We start from the raw sequence: 23,950 nt of genomic DNA, 5'->3' as shown, positions 1-23,950 counted from the left end.
TGTCCATGTGTGGAATAGAGCACTAGGTGTCCAGCATTGGCTCTGTTTGTATGCATATGTAACAGGACTGAATGTCCCAACATTTTGTATGTAACAGAGGACCGAGTGTCCCAGTTCTGACTGTTTGTTTTTTGTACCTGTTTGGGGAATGTTTGATTGGAATGGTGTCTAGGAGATTTTACTTCCATTTTAAAAATGTAATGGTAGAAAAGAGTTGAGGAAATTTTATTCTGTATCTAACCTGGTGCTGTTCCCTGTCTGGGTGTGTCTGATGGGGTCAGTGTCAAAGGAGCTTTACTTTTTATCTTAAAGGGTACAGAGGGCTTTGACTTCACTTTAAAAGAGTGGAGCTTTACTTTTCAGTTTAGAAGAGTAGAGGGAGCATTATATACTGTCTCACTCCATGCTGTCTCGTTCTTGGGACTGTGTGATGGGAACGTGTAGGGCAACTTTCATGCTGTACCTTTCGTAGGAGTGTTTGTTGGGGGCATTGTTGTGGGAACTTTACTTTCAGCTTAAAATTGTAACAAGATCTTCTACTCTATATCTAAGTCCATACTGTGCCTGTCCTGGGAGTGCTTAGTGGGAACAGTGTGACGGAGTATTGTCTTCAATTTAAAAGATAGAGGCTGCTTTGCTTTCAGTTCAAAAGAGCAGATAGAGCTTTGTTCTGTTTAAAATAGAGCATGCTTTATCCTGTGTATAACCCCATATTGTCCCCATCATGCATGGAGTGTTTGGGGACAGTGTAGGGAGGTTTTGCTCTAACTAACCTTGTGCTGTCCCTGTCCTGGAAGTGTTTGATGGGGACAATGTCGACTCTGCTTTACTTTTGGTTTAAGAGAGTAGAGGGTTGGCACAGTGGCTCAGTGATTAGCATTGCTGCCTATTAGTGCCAGGGACCCTGGATCGATTCCACCCTTGGGCTAATGCTTCTGTGGAGTTTGCATATTCTCCCCGTGTCTCCAGACTTGCTCCAGGTACTCTGGTTTCTTCCCACAGTCCAAAGATGTGCAGGCTGGGTGGATTAGCCCTGGAAAGTGGGGGGTCACAGCAGTAGGCTGGGAGTTGGGGGTCTTGCTGCAGCCCTGTTCAGAAAATAGATGTGGTCTAGATGGGTCAAATGGCCAATTTTCCTTGCTGTAGGGTTTCCATGATTTTCAAGAGAACTTCACTTCCGGTTTAAAAGAATAGAGTGCTTTGCTCTGTTTCTGTCCTGGGAATGTTTGGGAACAGTGGAGACAAAGTTTTACTTTGTACTGATACTAAAATATTTTCTCACAGGCAGGGCCTGCAGCAAGGTGTTTTCCTTATATTGGTTTGACTCTAGAAGATGTCAAGTGGCCTGCAGGATGCAGCCATCACCAGCTTCCTCCAGTTCATTGAAGACAAGGGGTTCAAAGTATATACATCACTGACGAAGCAAAGCTGTGACACAGGCAGGGTGCCAAGGTGTCTCCGAGACGAGATGAATCTTCTATACCGGAAAACCAAGATGGAATGGAAACACCGCGAAGATGAATCAAAGAAAAAGTAAGTCATCCAGAACAACAGAATATGGCAGATGAACGTGTGGCTAAAGAATTGGAGCAAAGGCAGGGTTTCAGATTCTTGGATCATTAGGACCGTTTCTGGGGGTGCGGTGACGTGTTCAAGAGGGCCGGGTTGCACCTGAACTGGAGGGGGACTGATATCCTGGCAGGCAGATTTGCTAGTGCTGCAAGGAAGGATTTAAACTAGATTGGCAGGTGGGTGGGATTCTCAACAGCAGAGCAGCAAGTGCGAGGCTGGAAGGAGATACAGGAATCAATTAGCAAGTTGAAGAGACAGGTCAGGCTCCAACAACTCAGGGAGCGAGGAATGCCTGTTGGATTAAATTGCATCTATTGCGATTCAAGAGGGCTGAAGTAGTTAGAGATGAAATAACCAAGGGATCATCCAGTGACGCTTTGTGGGTGTAGCTAAGAAACAAGAAGGGGTTGGTGGCGTTATTAGGATTGTACTATTGGCCCCCAGTCACCAGGAGTTAGAGGCACAAATATGCAGGGAGATTGTGGAGATTTGCAGAAGAAATAGGGCTGTCATAGTGGGGAATTTTAATTTTCCTGACATAGACAGGGACTGCCATATACTTAAGGGCTTAGATGTGGTAGAATTTGTTCAATATATTCAGGTATTTTCCTCAGCCGAATATAGCGTGTCCTACTCAGGATGGGACAAAACCCAACCTGCTGTTGGGAATTAGAGCAGGATAAGTAACTTAGGTGACAGTGGGGGAGCACATTGGGACCAGTGACCATAGTTCTATTAATTTTAAAACAGTTATGGAGAAGGACAAAACCCATCCACAGTTTGAAGTTTTAAGTTGGGGTAAGGTGAATTTTGATGGAATTAGACAGGAGCTTGTAGGGATTGATCGGAGTAGTTTGTTTGCAGGCAAAGGGACCTCTGCCAAGGGGGAGGCCTTTAAAAGTTTGGTAGCTGGGGTTCAAGGTCCATATGTTTCTGTGAGGGTGAAGGGCAAGATCAACAGGAGTAGGAAACCCTGGATAACAAGACATGTTGAAGCTTTGACCAGAGAAAAGGAGGAGACATGGCTCAGGAACAGGCAGCGGGGATCAGGAGCTTACTTAAGAAGGAAATCAGGAGGGCGAAAAGGGAACACAAGATAGCTTTGGCTGAGAGATTAGTGTGAATCAAAAGAGACTCTTTAAATATATTAAAGGAAAAAGAATAACTAGAGAGGGAATAGGACCCCTCGAGAACCAAAGTGGCCGTGTATGTGTGGAACTGCAAGAGATGGGTGAGGTCCTTAAGGAATATTTCTCCTTTGTGTTTACGGTGGAGAAAGACATGAAGACTTGGGAAGTTAGTAGTGATGTCTTGGGGATAGTCCAAATCATTGTAGAGGAGGTGTCGGAAGCATTAGAATGTATGAAGGTAGATACATCGCCTGCTACTGTTCAGATAGATATCCAAAACCCTGTAAGAAATTGCAGGGGCCCTGGCTGATATATTTGCGTCATTATTAGCCACAGGTGAGATCCTGGAAGACTGGAGGGTAGCAAATGTTGTGCCGTTATTCAAAAAGGGCTGCAAAGAAAACCTGGGAATTGCAGACCAGTAAACTTAACATCTGTGGCGGGTAAGTTACTTGAGACAATTCTGACTGAGAAGGTGAACATACATTTAGGAGGACAGGGTTTGATTAGGAGCAGTCGGCATGGCTTGGTGCGTGGGAGATCATGCCTCACCAATTTGATAGAATTCTTTGAAGTGATCAGGAAGGTGAAAAGGGATGGGCAGTAGACGTCGTATATGGATTTCAGTAAGGCCTTTGATAAGGTTCCACATAGGCTGCTCTGGAAAGTTAGATCGTATGGATTCTAGAGAGTTGGCAAATTTAATACACAATTTGCTTGATGATAAGAAGCAAGGAGTAATAGTGGAAGGATGCTTGTTGGGCTGGAGGCCTATGACTCACGGTGTGCCTCGGGTCATTGCTGTTTGTTATGTCTGTCAATGATTTGGATGAGAATGTACGATGATTAGTAAATTTGCACGTGACACTAAAGTAGGCAGTATCGTAGGCAGTGAGGAAGGTTAGCCAGAGACTTTTCCCCAGGACAGGATTGACTGCCATGAGGGGTCATAGTTTTTAGGTGTTAGGAGGAAGGTATACAGGAGATGTCAGAGGGAGGTTCTTCACCCAGAGAGTTGTGAGCACATGGAATAGTTTACCAGTGGTTGTCATGGAAGCAGAGTCATTAGCGACATTTCAGCAACTGCTGGACGTGCACATGGACAGCAGTGAATTGAGGGGAATGTAGGTTAGGTTATTTTATTCTTGGATTAGGATTATTCCACAGCACAACATCGTGGGCCGAAGGGCCTGTACTGTGCTGTACCTTTCTCTGTTCTATGTTATCAGAAATTGCAGCAGGATCTTGATTAGTTGGGCAAGTGGGCCAAGAAATGGCAAATGGGGTTTAATTTGGATAAGTGTGAGGTTATTTTGCAAAGTCAAATCAAAGTAGGAGTTTCATGGTGAATGGTAGGGCATTAAGGATCGTAGTAGAGATAATAGGAACTGCAGATGCTGGAGAATCCGAGATAACAAGGTGTAGAGCTGGATGAACACAGCAGGCCAAGCAGCATCATAGAAGCAGGAAGGCTGACGTTTCCAGCCTAGACCCTTCATAGTGGAACAGTTCTCTGAAAGTGGAGTTACAGGTAAACAGGGCAATGAAGAAGGCTTTTGGCCATCTGGCCTTCATCAGTGATGGCATTGAAAATAGAAGTTGGGAAGGTTTTGATACTTTGATAGCCCCTAATTCTGAAAGTTAAGTCAAGTTTGGAACTACTCATTTATCTCATCCTCTCCCGTCACCGTTTCAATCCTAGCACCTCTCCTGCCTCAGGCCTCGAGCGGCTAAGGCTGTACAGGCTGGGTAATGGTAGGATGAAGAATTTGGAGAGGAGTTTTGGAACTTTGGTTCTACCTGAATTATATTTTTTATGTCTTAGCTTTTTTTTTTAAAAGAGTGGAAAGAAGCAGCTATTATGGCTTGAATTTCATTCCCAGATCAGTTACAAATGAGAGTCACCGCCACCATCCATTGACATGAGGACCGCTTTTGTGTACATAGGGGGTTGTTGGGCAAAGGACCACATCTTCGTTGTGCCGGTACTTAGTCAAAGCCATAATAAAACCAAAAATTGCTCTATCCATTGTGCATTCCCTCTCATGCTGTCCATGCCAACCCATGCCCCTTCTATTACCCGTAACCTTTTATAAGCCCCTATGCCAATTAAGTGCCTGTTTTATTATTGTATTGCTCTCAGACCAGACAGCATGGTAAATAAGGCATTTGGTATGCTTGCCTTCATTGTTCAGACCATTCAGTATGGAAGTTGGAATGTCATGTTGCGGTTGTACAGGACATTGGTGAGGCCACTTTTGGAGTACTGTGTATGGCTCTGGTCACCCTGCTGCATGAAGCGTATTGTTGAATTGGAGAAGGTGCAGAAAAGATTTACAAGGATGTTACCAAGACTGAAAGGTTTGAGTTATAGGGAGAGGCTGGAACTTTTTCACTAGAGCATAGAACATTGAGGGTGACCTTGTAGCGGTTTATTAAATCATGAGGGGCATAGATAAGGCAAATAACTGAACCCCTTTCCCAAGGTAGGGGAGCTGAAGGGCATTTTTTTAAGGTAAGACAAGGGAATCTGTGTGTGGAGCCAGAAGACATAGGTGAAACCCTAAGCAAATACTTTGTGGTATTCACCAAAGGGAAGGAATTGATGGAGGATGATCTCTGAGAAGGGAGTGTCACGTTTCTCACCTAAGTTGCTATTAAAAAGGAAGAGGTGTTGTCTGTCCTCAAATTATTAAGGTAGGTAAGTCTCCAGCTCCTGATGGAGTCTGTCCCAGAATATTGAGGGAGGCAAGAAAACAAATTGCTGGAGTGATTTACAGACCTCTTTGGCCACAGGTGAGGACCAGAGGCCGGTGAATAGCCAGTATTGTCCCATTGTTTAAGAAGGCTGGCAGGGATAATCCTGGAAATTAGAGACCTGTGAGCCTCGTGTCAGTGTTTGGGAAATTATTAGAAAAGATCCTCAGAGACAAAAGATCTGTAATCATTGAGAAGCAAATGGACTGATTAGCAATAGACAGCATGGTTTTATATGGAGGAGGTCGTACCTCACTAACTTGATTGAGTTTTTTGAAGAGATAACAAAGATGATTGAGTGAAAAGCAGTTGATATTGTCTACATGGACTTCAGTAAGGCTTTTGACAAGGCCCCTCATGGCAGACTGGTACAAAAGGTAAAGTCACATATCAGGAGTGAGCTGACAAGATGGATACAGAACTGGCTTAGTCATAGGAGACAGAAGGTAGCGGTGGAAGGATGCTTTTCAGAATGGAGGGTTGTGAGTAGTGGTATTCCACAGGCGTGAGTGCTGGGACCCCTGCTGTTTGTGGTCTATGTAAATGATTTAGAGGAAAATGCAGCTGGACTAATTAAGTTTGCAGGCTATATAAAAATTAGAGGAGATGTAGATAGTGAAGAGGATTGCTGGCTCATACAGAAGAATATAAGTCAGTTGGAGACATGGACAGTAAAATAGCGCATGGAGTCTAATCTGGGCAAAAGTGATGCATTTTGGAAGGTCAAGTATGGGTGGAAATTATACGGTGAATGGCAGAACCCTTGGGCATATTAATATCCAGAGGGATCTGTGCGTACAGGTCCACAGATCACTGAAGGTGGCAGCGCAGGTAGATAAGTTTGTAAAAGGGTCTGTGAGATGCTTGCATTCATTGGAAGAGGCCTCGAGTAAATGGATAGACAAGTTAAACTGCGGCTTTATAGAACTTTAGGCCACAATTATGTACAGTTCTGGTCACCACACTACCAGAAGGATACGGATACTTTGGAGCAGGTATAGAAAAGGTTTTCCAGGATGTCGGCAGGTATGGGGGATTTTAGCGACTAAGAAATGTTGTATAGAGTGAGTTTATTTTCACTGGAACGCAGGAGGTCGAGGAGTGACCTCGTACAAGTTGATATGTTTATGTATGGATGGGTAGAGTGGAAAGTATGATGGTTTTTCCAGGGTTTGGGGGGGGGGGGGGTCAATTACCAGGAGACACAGGTTCAAGGTGCGGGTTAGGGTGGGCGAGGGGTTGGGGGTTAGAGTTTAATTGAGATGTGTGGAGTCTGCTTTTTACACAAAGGGTTTTGAGTGTCTGGAACGTGTGAAGTGGTGGTAGTGGAAGCAGGCACAATAGCAGCATTCAAGAAATACTTAGACAAATACATGAATAGGAAGGCAATAGAGGGATACGGATTCTGCAAGTGAAGACCGTTTTAATATGGAAGGCAGCACAGGCTTGGGAGTCAAAGGGCCTGTTGCTGTGCTGTATTGCTCTCTTTTCTATTTAAAAGTGTCCTGAGGGACAACTTTTTCACACAGACGGTGATTCGTATGTGAAGTGAACTACCAGAGGAAAGGGTAGATACTGGCACAGTTACACCATTTAAAATACATTTGGGCAGGTATATGAATAGGAAAAGTTTAGAAGGAAATGGACCAAGTGGGACGAGTTTAGTTTGGAGACTTGTTAGGTTTGAACAAGTTGGACCAGAGATTCTGTTTCCACACTATAACTATAAGCAGTCTACCTTTACGATGGTTAAATGCCATTACAACACGAAATGGTCCAGTAAAATGGCACACATCTTCCCTTTAGTGGCAGTAGTAATAGTTGGCTGCTACTGTATCTTTACTCTATATGGCTTAAGTACTGAATTCAGACTCTGCAAGTGAGATCTTATGGCAATCTAGTTAGCTAGTATTATTTAAAAACCTCAAGACATCTGAATCAACAGTAAATATAGAAACATAGAAGAAAGGTGCAGGAGGAGGCCTTTCAGCCCTTCGAGCCTGCTCCGCCATTCTTCATGATCATGGCTGATCGTCCAACTCAATAGCCTAATCCTGCTTTCTCCTCATAAGCTTTGATTCCATTCGCCTCAAGTGCTATATCTACTCGCCTCTTGAATATGTTCAGTGCTTTGGCATCAACTACTTCCTGTGGTAATGAACCTTACAGGGTCACCACTCTTTGGGTGAAGAAAAGACTCCATCCTAAATCGTCCACCCCGAATTCTCATACTGTGACCCATGATTCTGGACACACCCACCATCAGGAGCATCCTTCCTGCATCTACCCTGTCCAATGTTAGAATTTTTTAAGTCTGTATGAGATCCTGCCTCATTCATCTGAACTCCAGCAAAAACAATCCCAACCTAGTCAACCTCCCCTCATACATCAGACCCGCCATCCCAAAAATCAGCCTGGTAAACATTCACTGCCCTCCTCGAGAGCAAGAGCATCCTTCCTCAGGAAAGGAAGCCAAAACTCCATGCACTGTTCTAGTTGTGGTCTCACCAAGACCCTGTATAGCTGCAACAACAACATCCCCGCCTCTGTACTTGAAACCTCATGCAATGAAGGCCAATCCTGCACGCTCCCCTCTGCCATTCAGGAAGTAATCTGCTGCCTTGTTTTTGTTCCAAAGTGAGTAACCTCACATTTATTCAAATTATGCTTCATCTGCCATTGATTTGCCCACTCACCCAGCCTGTCGATATCACGATGAAGAATCTCTACATCCTCGTCAAAGTTCACCCTCCCGCCCAACTTGGTATCATCTGCAAACTTGAAGATATTACATTTTGTTCCCATATCCAGATCATTAATATCCAACATCAGTGTTGTATGATCTGAGGGCTAACTTACGGGAAGACACAGACTGTGTTATACTGACAGTGGAGTTTTACCCAGAGTGCCAAGCCCCGAGTCACCAGTTTTCCATTCTGCCCTCTATGTCAACCCAGTACCTATCATAGGCAGGCCGTAGGAATGTACTGAGATTAAGAACTTAATTCAAAGTCTATTGATGAACTTGGCAATTCAAACTAAAGACCAACTTTGATTTTTAAGAAGAAAGAACTCCCAGAAAACAAGAACTTAAAACAGTACAGTACGGGCACACACCCTTCAGCCCACGATGTTGCGCCAAACATGACGCCAAATTAAATTAGTCCCTTCTGCCTGCCCATGGTCCATATCTCTCCATTCCTTGCTTATTCATGTGCTTCTCTAAAACCCCCTTAAACACCCCTATCATATCTGCCTTCGCCACTACTTCTGTGTAAGAATGCTAACCCCTCACTTCTCCTTTGAACTTCTTCCTTCTTACCTTAAATGCGTGCCTTCTAGCATGAGACAGTTCAACTCTAGGAGAAAAAGATTCTGGCCATCAATCCTATCTATGCCTGTCATAATTTTATAAACTTCTGTCATGTCTCCCCTCAGCCTACGCTGCTCCAGAGCAAACAACCCTAATTTGCCCAGGGTCTCCTTACAGTTCATATCTTCCAATCCAGGCAGCATCCTGGTAAAGCTGTTCTGCACCCTCTTCAAAACCTCCACATCCTTCCTGTAATGTGACAACCAGAGTTGAATGCAGTACTTGAGTGCAACCTAACCAAAGTTTTACCAGGCTGCAACATCACTTCTTCCTGTATCCAGTGCCCTGACCAATAAAAGGAAGCATGCCATACACCACCTTTACCACCTTATCTACTTTCAGGGAACTATGGACTGGAACGCCATGATCCCTCTGGACAGCAGTGGTGTTCGGGATCCTACCATCAACTGTATACTTTCCCTTAACATTTGATCCCCTAAGTTGCAAAGCTTGCCTGGACTGACCACCTGCCATTTCTCGTCCCATGTCTGCAACTTGTCTACATCCCGCTATATGGTTTGATAACCTTCTACGCTATCTAAAGCTCTCCTGATATTTATTTTGTCAGCAAACTTATCCACCCATCTATGTTTTCATCCAAGTAAATAAATCACAAACAACAGAGGCCCCAGAATGGATCCCAGCAGAACATCTCTAATTAGTCCTGAAAAATTCACTTTCACCTCTTCCCTCAGTATTCAGTGGACAAACCAATTCTGAATCCAAATAGCCAAGTCGCCATGGATCCCATGCATGTTAATCTTCCAGGTGAGCCTACCAGGAGGGACCTTGTCAAAAGCCTTACTAAAATCTGCATAAACAGCATCCACTGCTCTACTGTCGTTGATCACCCGCTTTGAGGGGCAGCACGGTGACTCAGAAATTAGTTCTGCTGCTTCACAGCACCAGGGACCCAGGTTCAGTTCAGGCCTCACGCAACTGTCTGTGTGGTGTTTGCACATGACAGATATTGAGGTTAGGGATAGATGTTTGATTACTCTAGATCAAGTCAGCGTAAGGAGGGGGCAAATGTTGGTGTTCTAAAAGGCATTAGGGTGGACAAGTCCCTAGGTCCTGATGGGATCTATCCTGGGTTTCTGAGGGAAACGAAAGAGGAAATAGCTGGGACCTTAACAGATATCTTTGCAGCATCCTTGAGCATGGGTGAGGTTCCAGAGGACTGGAAAATTGCTAATGTTGTCCCTTTGTTCAAGAAGGGTAGCAAGGATAATCCAGGAAATTATAGGCCAGTGAGCCTGACGTCAGTGGTGGGGAAGCTGCTGGAGAAGATACTAAGGGATAAGATCTATTTACGTTTGGAAGAAAATGGGCTTATTAGTGATAGGCAGCATGGTTTTGTGCAGGGAAGGTCATGTCTTACCAACTTGATAGAATTGTTTGAGGAAGTGACAAAGTTGATAGATGAGGGAAGGGCTGTAGATGTCACATGCATGGACTTTGGTAAGGCATTTAATAAGGTTCCCCATGGTAGGCTGATGGAGAAAGTGATGTTGCATGGGGTCCAAGGTGTACTAGCTGGATGGATAGAGAACTGGCTGGGCAACAGGAGACAGAGTTGTAGTGGAAGGGAGTTTCTCAGAATGTAGAACTGTGACCAGTGGTGTTCTACAGGGATCCGTGTTGGGACCACTGTTGTTGGTGATATACATAAATGATCTGGAGGAAGGTATAGATGGTCTGATTAGCAAGTTTGCAGTTGACACTAAGATTGGTGAAGTAGCAGGTAGTGAAGGGGACTATTGGAGAGTGCAGCAGAATATAGATAGACTGGAGAGTTGGACGCAGAAATGGCAGATGGAGTTCAATCCAGGCAAATGCAAGGTGATGCCTTTTGGAAGATGCAATTTAAGAACGAACTATATGGTAAATGGAAAAGCCTGGGGAAAATTGATGCACAGAGAGATCTGGGTGCTCAGGACCATTGCATCCTAAAGACAGCAAAGTAGCTGGATAGAGTGGTCAAGAAGGATACGGCATGCTTTCATTCATTGGACCGGGTATTGAGTACAAGAGTTGGCAGGTCACGTTACGGTTGGAATACTGCGTACAGTTCTGGTCACATTACCAAAAGGATATGGATGCTTTGGAGAGGATGCAGAGGAGGTTCACCAGGATGTTGCCTGATATGGAGAGCGCTACCTATGAAGAGAGGTTGAGCAGATTAGGATTATTTACATTAGAAAGATGGAGGTTGAGGGGGGACCTGATTGAGGTCTACAAAATCCTGAGAAGTATACACTGTGTGGATAGCAAGAAGCTTTTTCCCCAGAGTGGGGGACTCCATTATTTGGGGTTACGATTTCACGGTAAGAGGGGAAAAGTTTAAGGGAGATATGCGTGGAAAGTTCTTTACACAAAGGGTGGTGGGTGCATGGAATGTATTGCCATCGGAGGTAGTAGAGGCAGGCAAGATAGCGTCACTTAAGATGTATCTTTACACATACGTGAATGGGCAGGGAGCAGAGGGATACAGATTCCTGGAAATTAGGTGACAGGTTTAGATAGAGGATCTGGATTGGCACAGACTTGGAGGGCTGAAGGGCCTGTTCCTGTGCTGTAATTTTCTTTGTTCTGTTTTCCTCACGTCTGCATGGATTTCCTCCGGCTGTTGCAGTTTCCTCCCACAGTTCAGAGATGTGCAGACTAGGTGGATTGGCCATGCTAAATTTCCCATAGCGCCCAGGAATGTTTAGGTTAGGTGTGTTAGACATGGGAAATGCAGGGTTAGGGGAATGGGTCTGGGTGGGATGTTCTCTGGAGGGGCAGTGTGGACCTGTTGAGCTGAATGGCCTGTTTCCACACCGTAGGGATTCTATGATGCAACACCTCAAAGAAAGATGACTTCTAATCATAATTCCACTTCAGAGTTTATAACCACCTGGAGTTGCCACTAAAAGATAAACTGATGGGTACCATGCTGTGATTATGAAAGTTGTAAAATCATTCATGCAGCACTGATCAAGTAGTGGTAACCATCAGGCTTATGTTAGCAGACAGAATGAAATAGAAAGCTCTGAGCTATTTTTTAAACGCTGCAGACAATATTCACAAATTTCTAAATTGCAGGAGATTTCAATACCCTGAGTTTAACATTTTCCTAGCAATGCTGTTAACAGCTGCCTTGATAGATGCCTTGACAGTTCAAATAGGTATATATGAATTTTGAGCACACTCATGTGTGTTTTTTTCACGATTCCTGAGGAACTTCTCCTCTCCAAAGAACTCCAGCTTTAGGTTCCCTCCTACCAGTCAAAAATGCAAAAATCATATTTTGAACATTCCACTAGAACAGTAAGATTAGTCTTAGGCCATTGTGGATGTGGATGTAAGTTTGCTCGCTGAGCTGGAAGGTTCGTTTTTAGACGTTTCATCACCATTCTAGGTAACATCATCATTGAGCTTCCAGTGAAGAACTGGTGTTATTGCCATTGTACTTTGACACGTGTAATGCATCCTTCAATAAAAAGAACACAAGAGAAGTATATCACAGGAACAGGTGCTTTAGCCCTCCAAGGTTTTGCCAATCATCTAAGACTGACTAGTCTAAAAAAACAAACCTACTGCCCTTATTCGGTTCTTATCTCTCTATCCTCTCCCTGTTTACGTAACTATCCAGGTGCCTCTTAACTGTAGCCAACGTGCTTGCTTCCACCACCTTTTCTGGCAGTGCAATCCAAGCTCCTACCACTGCCTGCATGAAAAAATTCCTTTGCACATCTTCCTAAAACACTCTTCCTAAAATTTTCCCCCCTCACCTTGAACCAGTGCCCCTTCATAATAGAAACTTCACCCCTGGGGAAAAAAGCCTCGGACTATCCACCCTTTCTATGCCTGTTATAATTTTGTAGACTCCTATCAGGTCTCCTCTCGGCCACCGTCTTTTGAACCTTTCCTCATAGCTACTGCCCTCAAGACCAGGCAACATCCTGGTGAACCTTCTCTACTCTCTCCAAAGCTTCTGATATTGTGGCGACCAAAACTGCACACAGTACTCCAAATGCAGCCTAACAAGGGTTTTGTATAGTTGTAACATGGTTTGCCACCTCTTGTATTCCATGCCCAACTGATGAAGGCAGCATGCCATATCCTTTCTCAATAACCTTGGAAACGTGTGTTGCCACTTTTAGGGATCTGTGGACCTATACACCCACATCTGTCTGAATGGTAATCTTCCTCAGGGTTCCGCCATTTGCAATATAGTTCACACCTAGATTTGATCCTTCAAAATTCATCACCTCACGTTTGTCCGAATTAAATTCCATCTGCCATTTCTGTGCCTAAGTCACCAATCTATCTATAATCCTGTTGTGTCCTTTCACAATCATTGGCGCTATCAGCAACTCCACCAATCTTTGTGTCATCTGCAAACTCGCTAATCAGACCTAAAGTCCATATAAACTACATCCACAACCATTCCCTCATCAATTATTTTTGTCACCGCTTCAAAAAATTTAATCAGATTGGTGACGTTCTCTGTATAAAACCATGCTGCCTGTCACTAACTAGTCCTTTTTCTTCCAAATGTGCCTATATCTTATCTCAATGTCTTCTCCAAGAGCTTCCCCACCACAGACGTCAGGCTTACTGGCCCGTAATTTCCTGGATTATTTCTGCTTCCTTCCTTAAACAAGGGAACAGCATTGGCTAATCCCCAGTCCTCTGGAACTTAGCCTGTGGTTAAAAGCTACTTTTCTTGCCTCTGGCAGTAACCTAGGATAGGATTGAATCTGAGCTGAATTGTAGATGTGCAATTTAGAGCATTCCCTGTACCATACACCATCCATTCACCCACTCACCCACCCTTGTGTGAAAATGATGGTGGTTGGGTTCAAAGTTGTGACATCTAGACTTGTGCATTTGCTGTAATTTTTGCCAAAATGGAGAGCACCTTCATTTGTACAAAACTTCAGGCCTTGGAAATTATTTTGGTGAGATTTTATCCTGGTGCCCCATATTGGATGGAGACAGTGTACACCAAGCATCATAAGGATAAAGGAAGGTGGATCATTGCACAGGGGGAATGACAAAGTGAGGAAGAAGCACAGGAAGGTAAAGGTTAACTGAAGCAGAAGGAGAGGTGGAGAGGAAAAACAGACAAAGGAGAACAGACAGATGGGGAGAGATGGGAAGATGAGAGAGGGAGTTGGACAGAAGGAGAAAGGAAAGGTAGACATGAGAGAGAAAAAGAGATAGATGGAGAGGCAGACAGACAAAGAGACACATAAGTTGCAGGTGGCCTGGGAGAGAGACCAAAGAGAAGAGAGAGACACATTGATTAAAGCGCATAGAAATTGTGATTAAAAAGAAAAATGCTCAGAGAGAGCAGGAGACAGATGGACAAGGTGAAAAGATTGGAAGTGGGAAGATTGTTTCATCCTTGCACAATGGAAAGAGATGCAGAGAGAGAGAGAGAGGGATAGAAATAAACAGGGGAGACAAGAGTTGGAGCGTATGTAAGAAAAACAGCAAACAGAAAAAGAAGTGTAAAGATTTGAATGGAGAAGGATGAGTGTGTTGGGTTTGGGGATAGGGGAATTTACCATGGAGGTTTACTGTCCCGAGCACCCCTCCATCCCTCTTCAATTCAAGCTGAGAAGCAGAGCCGAGGAAACTGGAGAGTTGAAATGTCCTGGGGGTCAGATTGAGCTAAAAATCATTGACTGAAATAGTCAACTTTCTAATTGTGGAGTTGGAGTCTTCTATGATTACCCAAATCACTTGGTCAAATTTACAGTTATTTCAAGATGTGCTGGGAAACTCGTAGCTTTTGACACCGTAATAATACATCTTCCCTGGAATGAAAGGTGAAGTCACCATAGTACACTGTCATTCAAAAAAGGTGACTGGTGGTTGTTTAGTCTAGTCACCATGCCTCAGGCAGGGGGGTTGGTTCAGAAGGAGAATCCTTTGTGTCAGCTGGTGTGAGAATTGAACCTACACTGTTGGCGCCCCTCTTCGTCACAGTTCAGCCATCCAGCCTACAGGGTATAACCAGACACGTTTTTCCATAATCTTTTACCATGCACCTCCATAATCTACCTTCCCTCCCTGTGTCTGCCTGCTACCTGAAACATTCTTCGGTCACACTGTCCCTGCAGAGATTTGACATCCTCTTTGTCCTTTAAAACAGTCACTGACACACTGTGATTAGTTAACAGTTGCTTTATGCGTTGGGGCTCCTGCTCACAATAGACAATAGGTGCAGGAGTAGGCCATTCGGCCCTTCAAGCCAGCACCACCGTTCATTATGGTCGTGGCTGATCATCCGCAATCAGTATCCTGTTCCTGCCTTATCCCCATAACCCTTGATTCCACTATCTTTAAGAGCTGTATCCATCTCTTTCTTGAAAGTATCCAGAGACTTGGCCTCCACTGCCTTCTGGGGCTGAGCATTCCAGATATCCACCACTCTGAGTGAAGAAGTTTTTCCTCAACTCTGTTCTAAATGGCCTACCCCTTATTTTTAAACTGTGTCCTTTGGTTCTGGACTCACCCATCAGCGGAAACATTTTTCCTGCCTCCAGAGTGCCCAATCCCTTAATAATCTTATACGTCTCAATCAGATCCCCTCCCATCCTTCTAAACTCAAGTGTATACAAGCCCAGTCGCTCCAATCTTTCAACATAGCAAAGTCCCGCCATTCCGGGAATTAACCTCGTGAATCTACGCTCCGCTCCTTCAATAGCAACAATGTGTCTCCTCAAATATGGAGACCAAAACTGCACACAATACTCCAGGTGCAGTTTCACCAGGGCCCTGTACAGCTGCAGAAGGATTATCTCAGTACTCCCTGTTAGACCCAGCATCCAAATCCCATGTCCAATAATGTACAGCCTTTCTACGGCAAGTTCCTTTGCAGTGACAGCATCCAGAAACTTTCATTGTAATCACCTGGTGTCTGTCAGTCCCTTCTCTGTCAGAGAGATATTTTTACACTGACTGGTATCCCTCAGTCCTCTCATTGGGAGATGTCTGTACAGTGCCTGGTGTGTCTCAGTGCTCCCTCTTACTGAGAAATATCTATACAGGACTGGTGACTGAGGGTCCCCTTGCTGTCTGTCTCCAGAGTATGACATTGTGCATGCAAGTCTGGCATGTTATTAAGCAACAGGTATCACACTTCTGGGTCCTGGATTTGAGGCCTATTAAGGCTAACGCTCCAGAGTCAGCACTGAGGGGCCACTGCACTGTCGGAGGCACCATTTTTCAGAATGTAGTGCTGTGTCCAATTGGGTCTCTTAGTTGAACGTGAGTCCCACGATTGCTTTAGGCAATCTTGATAGCCTACTCATTATTCAGTTCTCAACAAACTGCACTTAAACAAAAAAGCAGAGTATCTAGTCATAAGCATGTTGCTATTTGTGCAATCTGGTTGTACTTTAATCCAACATAATTTGATCCTCCTAAGCATAGTGCTTTGCAAACTTCAACTCAGAACAGTAGCCCTCATCTTACCAAGTGCCTTCACCCCTGTACTTGATAATCTTCAATAACTCCTATCCTGTAATCAGTTCAGGAAAAAGCTTCACTTTCCTTTGTTTAACCTACTTATGATTCTTTCAATGTCTTTCCCCTCTCCCTCTTTTCCTTCCCTGATTCTCCTTTCCTTCCTTTCATTTATCTCCCTATTTTCTTGCTCCTAACTTCCTTCCTGCTCTGTCTTGTCTTGCTCTCTTTTCTCTTTGTCTTTCTTTCTTCTGTCTCCTTCCCTCTACCACTCTTCCCTCACTCTTTCCATATTTTCCCTTCCTGTCCATTGCCCTCTTTCCTTAATACTTTCCTTACCCGCCCCTGTCTGTGTCTTTCTTTCCTTTGCCCCCTTTCCACACCTCCTTTCTGTTTCACCTTCCCTCACTCTTCTTCCACCCTCCTTTCCCCCCCCCCTACTTTTTCTCCTTTTCCCAACCAAGTGTCTGCAAGGATGGGGGACTGGGAAGGGTGCGGGATCTCGCTTCCTTCCGCAAGCACTTCCGAATGGGTTTCATGACCATGCCAGCCTCCCAGGAGCATGGGCCACACCCATGTGCCAGCGGAATGACCACCCGCTCGCTGTCACTTCACTCAGTGGGTAGTGTGGAGAACGGCGAACACTCCTGCTCCAGGAGACCTCCAAGCAAGCCCAGGCGTCATCCCACCACCAAACTCAGCCTGTGCCCTGAGGGCAGGAGCAGCAGTGGAGAAGAAGGATTTGGATCAAAGGGCGAGAAAGGTGAGAAATACTGGGCCATGTACCACACCATGTGTGTCAGAACTTTATTCACTGTGCTTTCAAATGCCTTCTCCATGCTTCTAGCTTCCAGCCCTTTCTACATCATTGTTTACTGTTCTCCGAGTCCACAACAGGCTTAACCAATCCAGTACAGTGAGCAGCAATAGTAAACAGACTCATAATCAGACGTAGGACAGTTGATAACTGCAGGTCCCATAGCCACTATTGTAAGAAGAGTATGAGGGTGGAATTCATGCCACTGCTCTGTGGATAATGTTCATTCCTCAGCTGACACCACATTAAAAACCAAGGTGACTGACCGTTGAAGTTTGTGGGATCTTGTAGTGTGAAAGATGCTTGGGAGGGTAAAAGGTGGAGAGAGGTACTAGAGATTGGTAAGTGCTTCCTTTGGGTCTTTTCAACATGGCACCCATGGTTTCTGTCCAGGAAGCAGAACTTACCTGTCGTTCTCTTCTCCTTCTAGTGATACAGAGACCAAGCCTCGAGACAGTGGACAGCGGGCGGAGGATGCCACCGTTAAAGCCGAAGCGTAGCCCCAACACCCAGCTCTCCGTGTCCTTCGATGAACCCTCTGTTGGCAGGGCAGTCTCTCACCCTGTGACATCTGCGCCCAGGCACAGTACACCTGCTGAGCCTTCCCGCGGCTCAGAGGAAGAGGTGGAAGATGAGGAGGGAGAGGAGGAGCCAGTCTACATTGAAATGGTCGGAGATGTCTTCAAAGAGCAGAGTGCAGTTGATGAAGATTCAGACCACGGTGAGGCCATCTACGAGGAAATGAAGTATCCACTACCTGAGGAAGCCACACGGGAAGCGAAGTGGAGCAAGTTTGTCCTCCCAAAACCCAATACAACCAGGGTTTTGAGCCAAGGGGGCCCCAAGGACCCTTACCAGGCTGACTCCAGAGGCTCACCCCACGACATTCCTCCCCCTTTTCCAAACCTTCTCCTGCACCGTCCACCTCTCTTGGCCTTCCCTCAGTCCGCCTCCCAGAAGGCCTGCAAGGCTCTCCTTCCCCTTGCTGTCGCCAGCCAGCCTTGCTCCAAACTCCCTGTCCTGCAACATGGTGACTCGGGCACCACCCCAGGAGGTGCCCAATCTGCTGGGCAGCCGACTTCCAGAGTGCAGGAGGATGGGCCACATCAGGGTGCCATGGTGCCTTCAGGGAGGGCGAGAAGCCACTCAACACCCCTTCCCCCACAAGCATCTGGTCAGCACAGGCCAGATAAGGAGCTGCCCACCTCCCACACTATGAAGGCTTTGGCCCAGTCAGCATCAGCAGGCCCTCAGGCCCATGTTTATCAGAAGGCTGAGAGGGACAAGCCCCCCTCACTCAATGTCATGTGCTCCTCTGTGAAAGTTACAACCCACTCACTGCTCACCCAGCCCTCTGGTGACCAGAAGATGGACAAGGAACTCTCAAGTCTACAAAATGTATTCTGCTCCATCAGTAAAGCCAGCACCCCCTCCCGGCCTCTGTCCAGCCTCTATAAGATGCCTGTGGCACATGGGTTACTGGAGCATCCTAGCCTGCCTGGCCCAGGCTCCCTGGTGTGGCCTTACCTCCCGCTGGCTTGCAAACGCCCTCCGGCCTATGACAGTCTCAAGCCTAGCTCAGCCCAGAAGGTCTGCCCCGCTGTCTACCATGCAACGGTGAAGACCCAAGGACAGGACAGAGCTCCCGCCTTCACCAGCGTCTGCTGTCCCCGTTCAGTCACCAACTCAGAGGCACGGAGCCCCCCTGGGGAGGCTAGCTCTGGGCACGGTTGGCAACGAAATCTGCCTTGCAGCAGGAAGGCACAGGACCCAGAAGGTAAACTGACTTGGGAAAGGTTTGAGTGTTTCGAATGCTGTTGAGGGAGGTGGGGTGCAGTTAGACATGGGGATTAAGTGACATGATCCTAAGGTTGATTGGATTGGTATGATTTGAGACATTAGTGTCTTATGCACTGAGGGCACAGTGAAAAGTGTTGTCTTGCATGCTTTACGGGCAGATCATACTATGCAAGTGCATTAAGGTAGTAGAGTGCAGGATACAAGGTGACAGCTGTTGAGAAGGCACAGAGCGGGATCAATATTAACATTTTGAGAGGTCCGTTCAAAAGCCTGATAACAGCAGGGAAGAAGCTTTCGAATCTGTTTGTACGTGAATAGAAACCTTCTGCCAGACAGAAGAGGGTGGGAGGGATCTTTGATTATGTTGGTTGCTTTCCTGATGCAAGCGGAAGTCTAGATGAAATCAGTGGGTAGGAGGCTGGTTTTCACAATAGACTTCGCTGTGTTCACAACTCTCTGTAGTTTATTTTGGTCTTACGAAGAGCAGTTGTCATATCACATTGTGATGTATCCAGATAGGATGCTTTCTGTGGTGCATCTATAAAAAAATCTGCCTTCATGGACATGCCAAATTTCCTTAGCCTCCTGAGAAACGAGAGGCATTGCTGTGTTTTCTTGGCTGTAGCATTAATGTGGGTAGACCAGGACAGGATGTAGGTGATCATCACTCACAGGAACTTCACGGTCTCAACCACCTCCACCTCAGCATCGGTGATGCAGGCAGGGGCGTGCTCTTCATTGTGCTTTCTGAAGTCAATGACCAGCTCCTTTTGTTTTGTTGATGGAGAGATTGGTGTCTTTACAATATGCTGTTAAGTACTTTTCTCCTTCCCGTACTCCGTCTATTTGTTTGAGATCGGACCCACAACAATGGTGTCATTAGCAAACTTGTAAACGGAGTTGGATGGCCACACGGTCGCGTGTGTTTAAGGAGCATAGCAAGGGGCACCAGTGTTGAGGATTATCATGGAGGAGGTGTTCTCACCTATCCTTACTGACTTGTGATCTGTTGGTCCTCAATATCAAGAACCTAATGACAAAGGTGGGGAGCAGAGAGCTGGCTCCCAGAATTAGGAGATAAGTTTGTTTGGAATCATGGTGTTGAAGGCAGAGCCATAGTAAATAAATATAAACCTGATGTAAGGATTCTTGCCCGGGTATTCCAGGGGTGGATGTAGGGCCAGGGAGATGGGCTCTGTCGTGGACCTGTTTTGCCATTGGCAAATTGCAAGAGATCAAGGCAGTCTGGGAGGCTGCAGTTGTTTGTGAGCCAAGACCAGTGTCTCGAAGCTCTTCATTATCTTGGATATTAGAGCCACCGGGCAATAGTCATTGAGGCATGCAGTATGATTTTTCTTTGGCAGTGGGATGATGGTGGTCTTCTTGAAGCAGGTGGGGACTTCACCTCATAGTAAGGAGAAGCTGAAGATGTCTGTGAATACTCCCGCCTGCTGGTCTGCATTGGATCTGAGTACACAACCCAGGCCTCCATCTGGGCTGATCAATTTCCATAGTTCACCCGTAAAAAGGCTGAACTAACATCTGCACCGGTGACTGTACAGGTGCATCCAAAGCTTATGGCACTGGTGATATAGTTTCACTGCCCTTCTGTTTAAAGCGAGTGTAGAATGCATTAAGGCGATGTACAGTGAACAATTTTCAGGCAATTTTCTTCCCCCAACACAATTCCTGTGTCAGCAACTATGGTTCCAATGATTTGGGACATTCTGGAATACCGTTCCTTTACACTGCTGAAGAGAGAGACATGTTGCCACAATTTTCCATCTTGCACTTATCAGAGCAAATAGAAGAATGCTAAATTTCAAACAATCACAACAGTTCATACTAAAATAAAAGAACTGCAAAAACTGGAAATCTGAAATAAGAACGGAAACTGCTGGAGAAACTTGGCAGGTCTGGTAGCATCTGTGAAGAGAAAGCAGAGCTAACATTTGAGCACAATAATACTACTTCAGATCTATTTCTACAACTGGAGAAAAGAGGGTTATTTGGTTTGCAATTTAAGGAGGTATGGTTAGTAAGTTTGCAGGTGACACTAAAATTAGATGTGTTGTGGACAGCAAACGTTACCTCAGACTACGATGGGATCTTGATCAGAGGAGTCAATGGACTGAGGAGTGGCAGATGGAGTTTAATTTAAATAAATGTGAGGTGCTGCATTTTGGAAAGGCAAATCATGGCAGGACATACACTTAATGGTAAGGTCCTGGGGAGTGTTGCTGTACAAAGAGACCCTGCAGTGCAGGTTCATAGTTCTTTGAAGGTAGAGTTGCAGGTAGATAGGGTAGTGAAGGAGACATTTGGTGTGCTTGTCTTTATTAGCCAGTGCATTGAATATAGGAATTGGGAGATCATGTTGCAGCTGTACAGGACATTGGTTTGGCCATTTTTTGTAGTAATGCATGCAACCCTAGTCTCCCTCCTTTTGGAAAAATGCTGTGAAACTAGAAAGGCTTCAGAAATATTTACGAGTATGTTGTGCCAGAGTTCAAGGGTTTGAGCTATAGAGAGAGGCTGGGGCTATTATCTCTGGAGTGGCGGAGGCTGAGGGGGTGACCTTTAGAGATATATAAAGTCATGTAAGGGAATGGATAGAGTAAATAAGTGAGATGTTTTCCCTGGCATTGGGGATCCCAAAACTGGAGGCGTTGGTTTGAAGTGACAGTAGACAATAGGTGCAGGAGTAGGCCAATCGTCCCTTCGAGCCAGCACCACCATTCATTATGATCATGGCCGATCATCCACAGTCAGTATCCTATTCCTGCCTTATCCCTATAACCCTTGATTCCACTATCTGTAAGAGCTATATCCATCTCTTTCTTGAAAATCTCCAGAGACTTGGCCTCCACTGCCTTCTGGGGCAGAGCATTCCAGATATCCACCACTCTGAGTGAAAAAGTTTTTCCTCAACTCTGTTCTAAATGGCCTACCCCTTATTTTTAAACTGTGTCCTTTGGTTCTGGACTCACCCAACTGGACAAACATGCTTCCTGACTCCAGAGTGTCCAATCCCTTAATAATCTTGTACGTCTCAATCAGATCCCCTCTCATCCTTCTAAACTCAAGTGTATACAAGCCCAGTCGCTCCAATCTTTCAACATATCATAGTCCCACCATTCCGGGAATTAACCTCGTGAATCTATGCTGCACTCCCTCAATAGCCAGAATGTCCTTCCTCAAATATGGAGACCAAAACTGCACACAATACTCCAGGTGCGGTTTCACCAAGGCCCTGTATAGCTGCAGAAGGACCTCTTTGCACCGCTACTCAATTCCTCTTGTAATGAAGGCCAGCATGCCATTAGCTTTCTTCACTGCCTGCTGTACCTGCATGCTTGCTTTCATTGACTGATGTACAAGAACAAGTGAGAAGGGAAAGACAGAAAAGGGACCTAATCAGATATTAATAGGTTAACATCCCATGAATTTATATGCTCCTTCTCTCTTCATACAGGGGTATGTGATCACTGTCAACTTCCTGCCCAAATAGGATTAGGTGTGAAACATCTGTAAAAACAAATGGCATTAAGCTCTGTAATCTTTATGGCTCTACCCATACTGTTGCCTATCCCTGTTGCTGCTGAGGTGGCCAGGTCAGTGACCTTGGAACAAGCCAGGCAGTTGTCACCACTTCAAATCCATCCTGTCGTTATCAAACACTTTGTGACGATCAAAGCTGTATCCTGTTCTCAGATGTAGTAGTTGTTTTATGTATCTGCCAATTCCAAAGGTATAAAACCTGGGGCGGCACAGTGGCTCAGTGGTTAGCACTGCAGCCTCACAGCGCCAGGGACCCGGGTTCGATTCAAGCCTCGGGCGACTGTGTGGTGTTTGCACATTCTCCCTGCGTGGGTTTGCTCCAGGTGCTTCGGTTTCCTCCCACAGTCCAAGGATGTGCAGGCTAGGTGGATCGGCCGTGCTAAATTGCCCATAGTGTTCAGGGGTGTGTGGGTTATAGGGTGACGGGTCTGGGTGGGATGCTGCAAGGGACTTGTTGGGCCGAAGAGCCTGTTTCCACACTGTAGGGAATCTAACCTAATCTTAAAAAAATGGGCGGGGACTGTCCCCTGTTTGGGGAGAATAGCTCAAGATACTCAGTACTCTGTGCCGAGTTGCGTACAGTGATCCTCTGCAGCTTGTCCTTGTTTAATCCTTGTTTAATAATAAAGGATTGTGGTTTTTGTAACCAGGTCAGTGTCTTACTCTTGCATCAAGTCTGTGAGGGTCTCTGAAAGAAGAACACTGAGGCAAGGTTTTCTCGTAGAGAGTGGTGTGTGTATAGAACGAGCTGCCAGAGGAAATGGTGGAGTCTAGTATGAATACAACATTCAAAAAGTATCTGGATAGGTTTATGAATCAGAATGGCTTGCAAGGATAAGGGCTAAATGCTGGGAAATGGGACTAGATTTATTTAGGATATCTGGTTGGCATGGACATGTGGGACCTCGAAGAGTCTGTTTCTGTGCTGTATATCTCTGTCTCTAACCTGATTTATTGGTTGAAGCGTTACCATGATAAAAGCAATAAGGAAATACATGTCCCCAAAGTTAATGGTTAATCCCAAAGAGGCACGTGGCTCAAATGTGTTCTTTGATTTGTAGAGAACAGGGCTTGCATCTGAATGTACATCACCCCTAGTGGGTGTAAATGTGTTACAGTGAGAGCTCAGCTGTTTCTGTTAAATTGGCTGTTGATGTTGCCACAGTTATGCATGGGATTGTTCAGCAAATGATGTCCAGATGCAGAATTTTGTTTTGGGATTTGCCAGCATGGGCTAATTGAGTACAGTCTGGACTCTGAGGTGTGTGCAGCAAGTCAGCGTTACTGTGGAACAGGCTGAGTAAGCGAAAAGAGGAGGCTACACTTCTAAAACAGGATGAACTTGTAGAGAGAGTAGCTTCTTAAGAAGGGGATGGGACGAGAGACAATAGCTTCATAAAGAGGAATTTGGAGCAGAGTCAACTGCTTCATAAAGTGAAGAGCAGACCTGTGAGAAGAGCAGTGACAGTGGTA

General features: G+C 45.4%; 1 protein-coding gene across 1 annotated transcript in view; it reads left to right on the top strand.

The window, feature by feature from the left end:
* The window catches only part of LOC125448622 (neuronal tyrosine-phosphorylated phosphoinositide-3-kinase adapter 1), a 48,001-nt gene that overhangs the window by 9,599 nt on the left and 14,452 nt on the right, over nt 1-23,950 (top strand). Inside the window, exons 2-4 of the mRNA XM_048524034.2 lie at nt 1,285-1,533; nt 16,764-17,062; nt 17,547-18,893. Coding sequence (XP_048379991.1) covers nt 1,334-1,533; nt 16,764-17,062; nt 17,547-18,893 — 1,846 coding nt within the window. The 5' untranslated portion in view covers nt 1,285-1,333. The remainder of the gene's footprint in view (nt 1-1,284; nt 1,534-16,763; nt 17,063-17,546; nt 18,894-23,950) is intronic.

Source organism: Stegostoma tigrinum, chromosome 45 (assembly GCF_030684315.1).
Source record: "Stegostoma tigrinum isolate sSteTig4 chromosome 45, sSteTig4.hap1, whole genome shotgun sequence".
In the NCBI taxonomy this organism is placed as follows: Eukaryota; Metazoa; Chordata; class Chondrichthyes; order Orectolobiformes; family Stegostomatidae; genus Stegostoma; species Stegostoma tigrinum.
The sequence above is the reverse complement of the archived record's forward strand: the minus strand, read 5'-3'. Positions and strand labels throughout refer to the sequence as shown.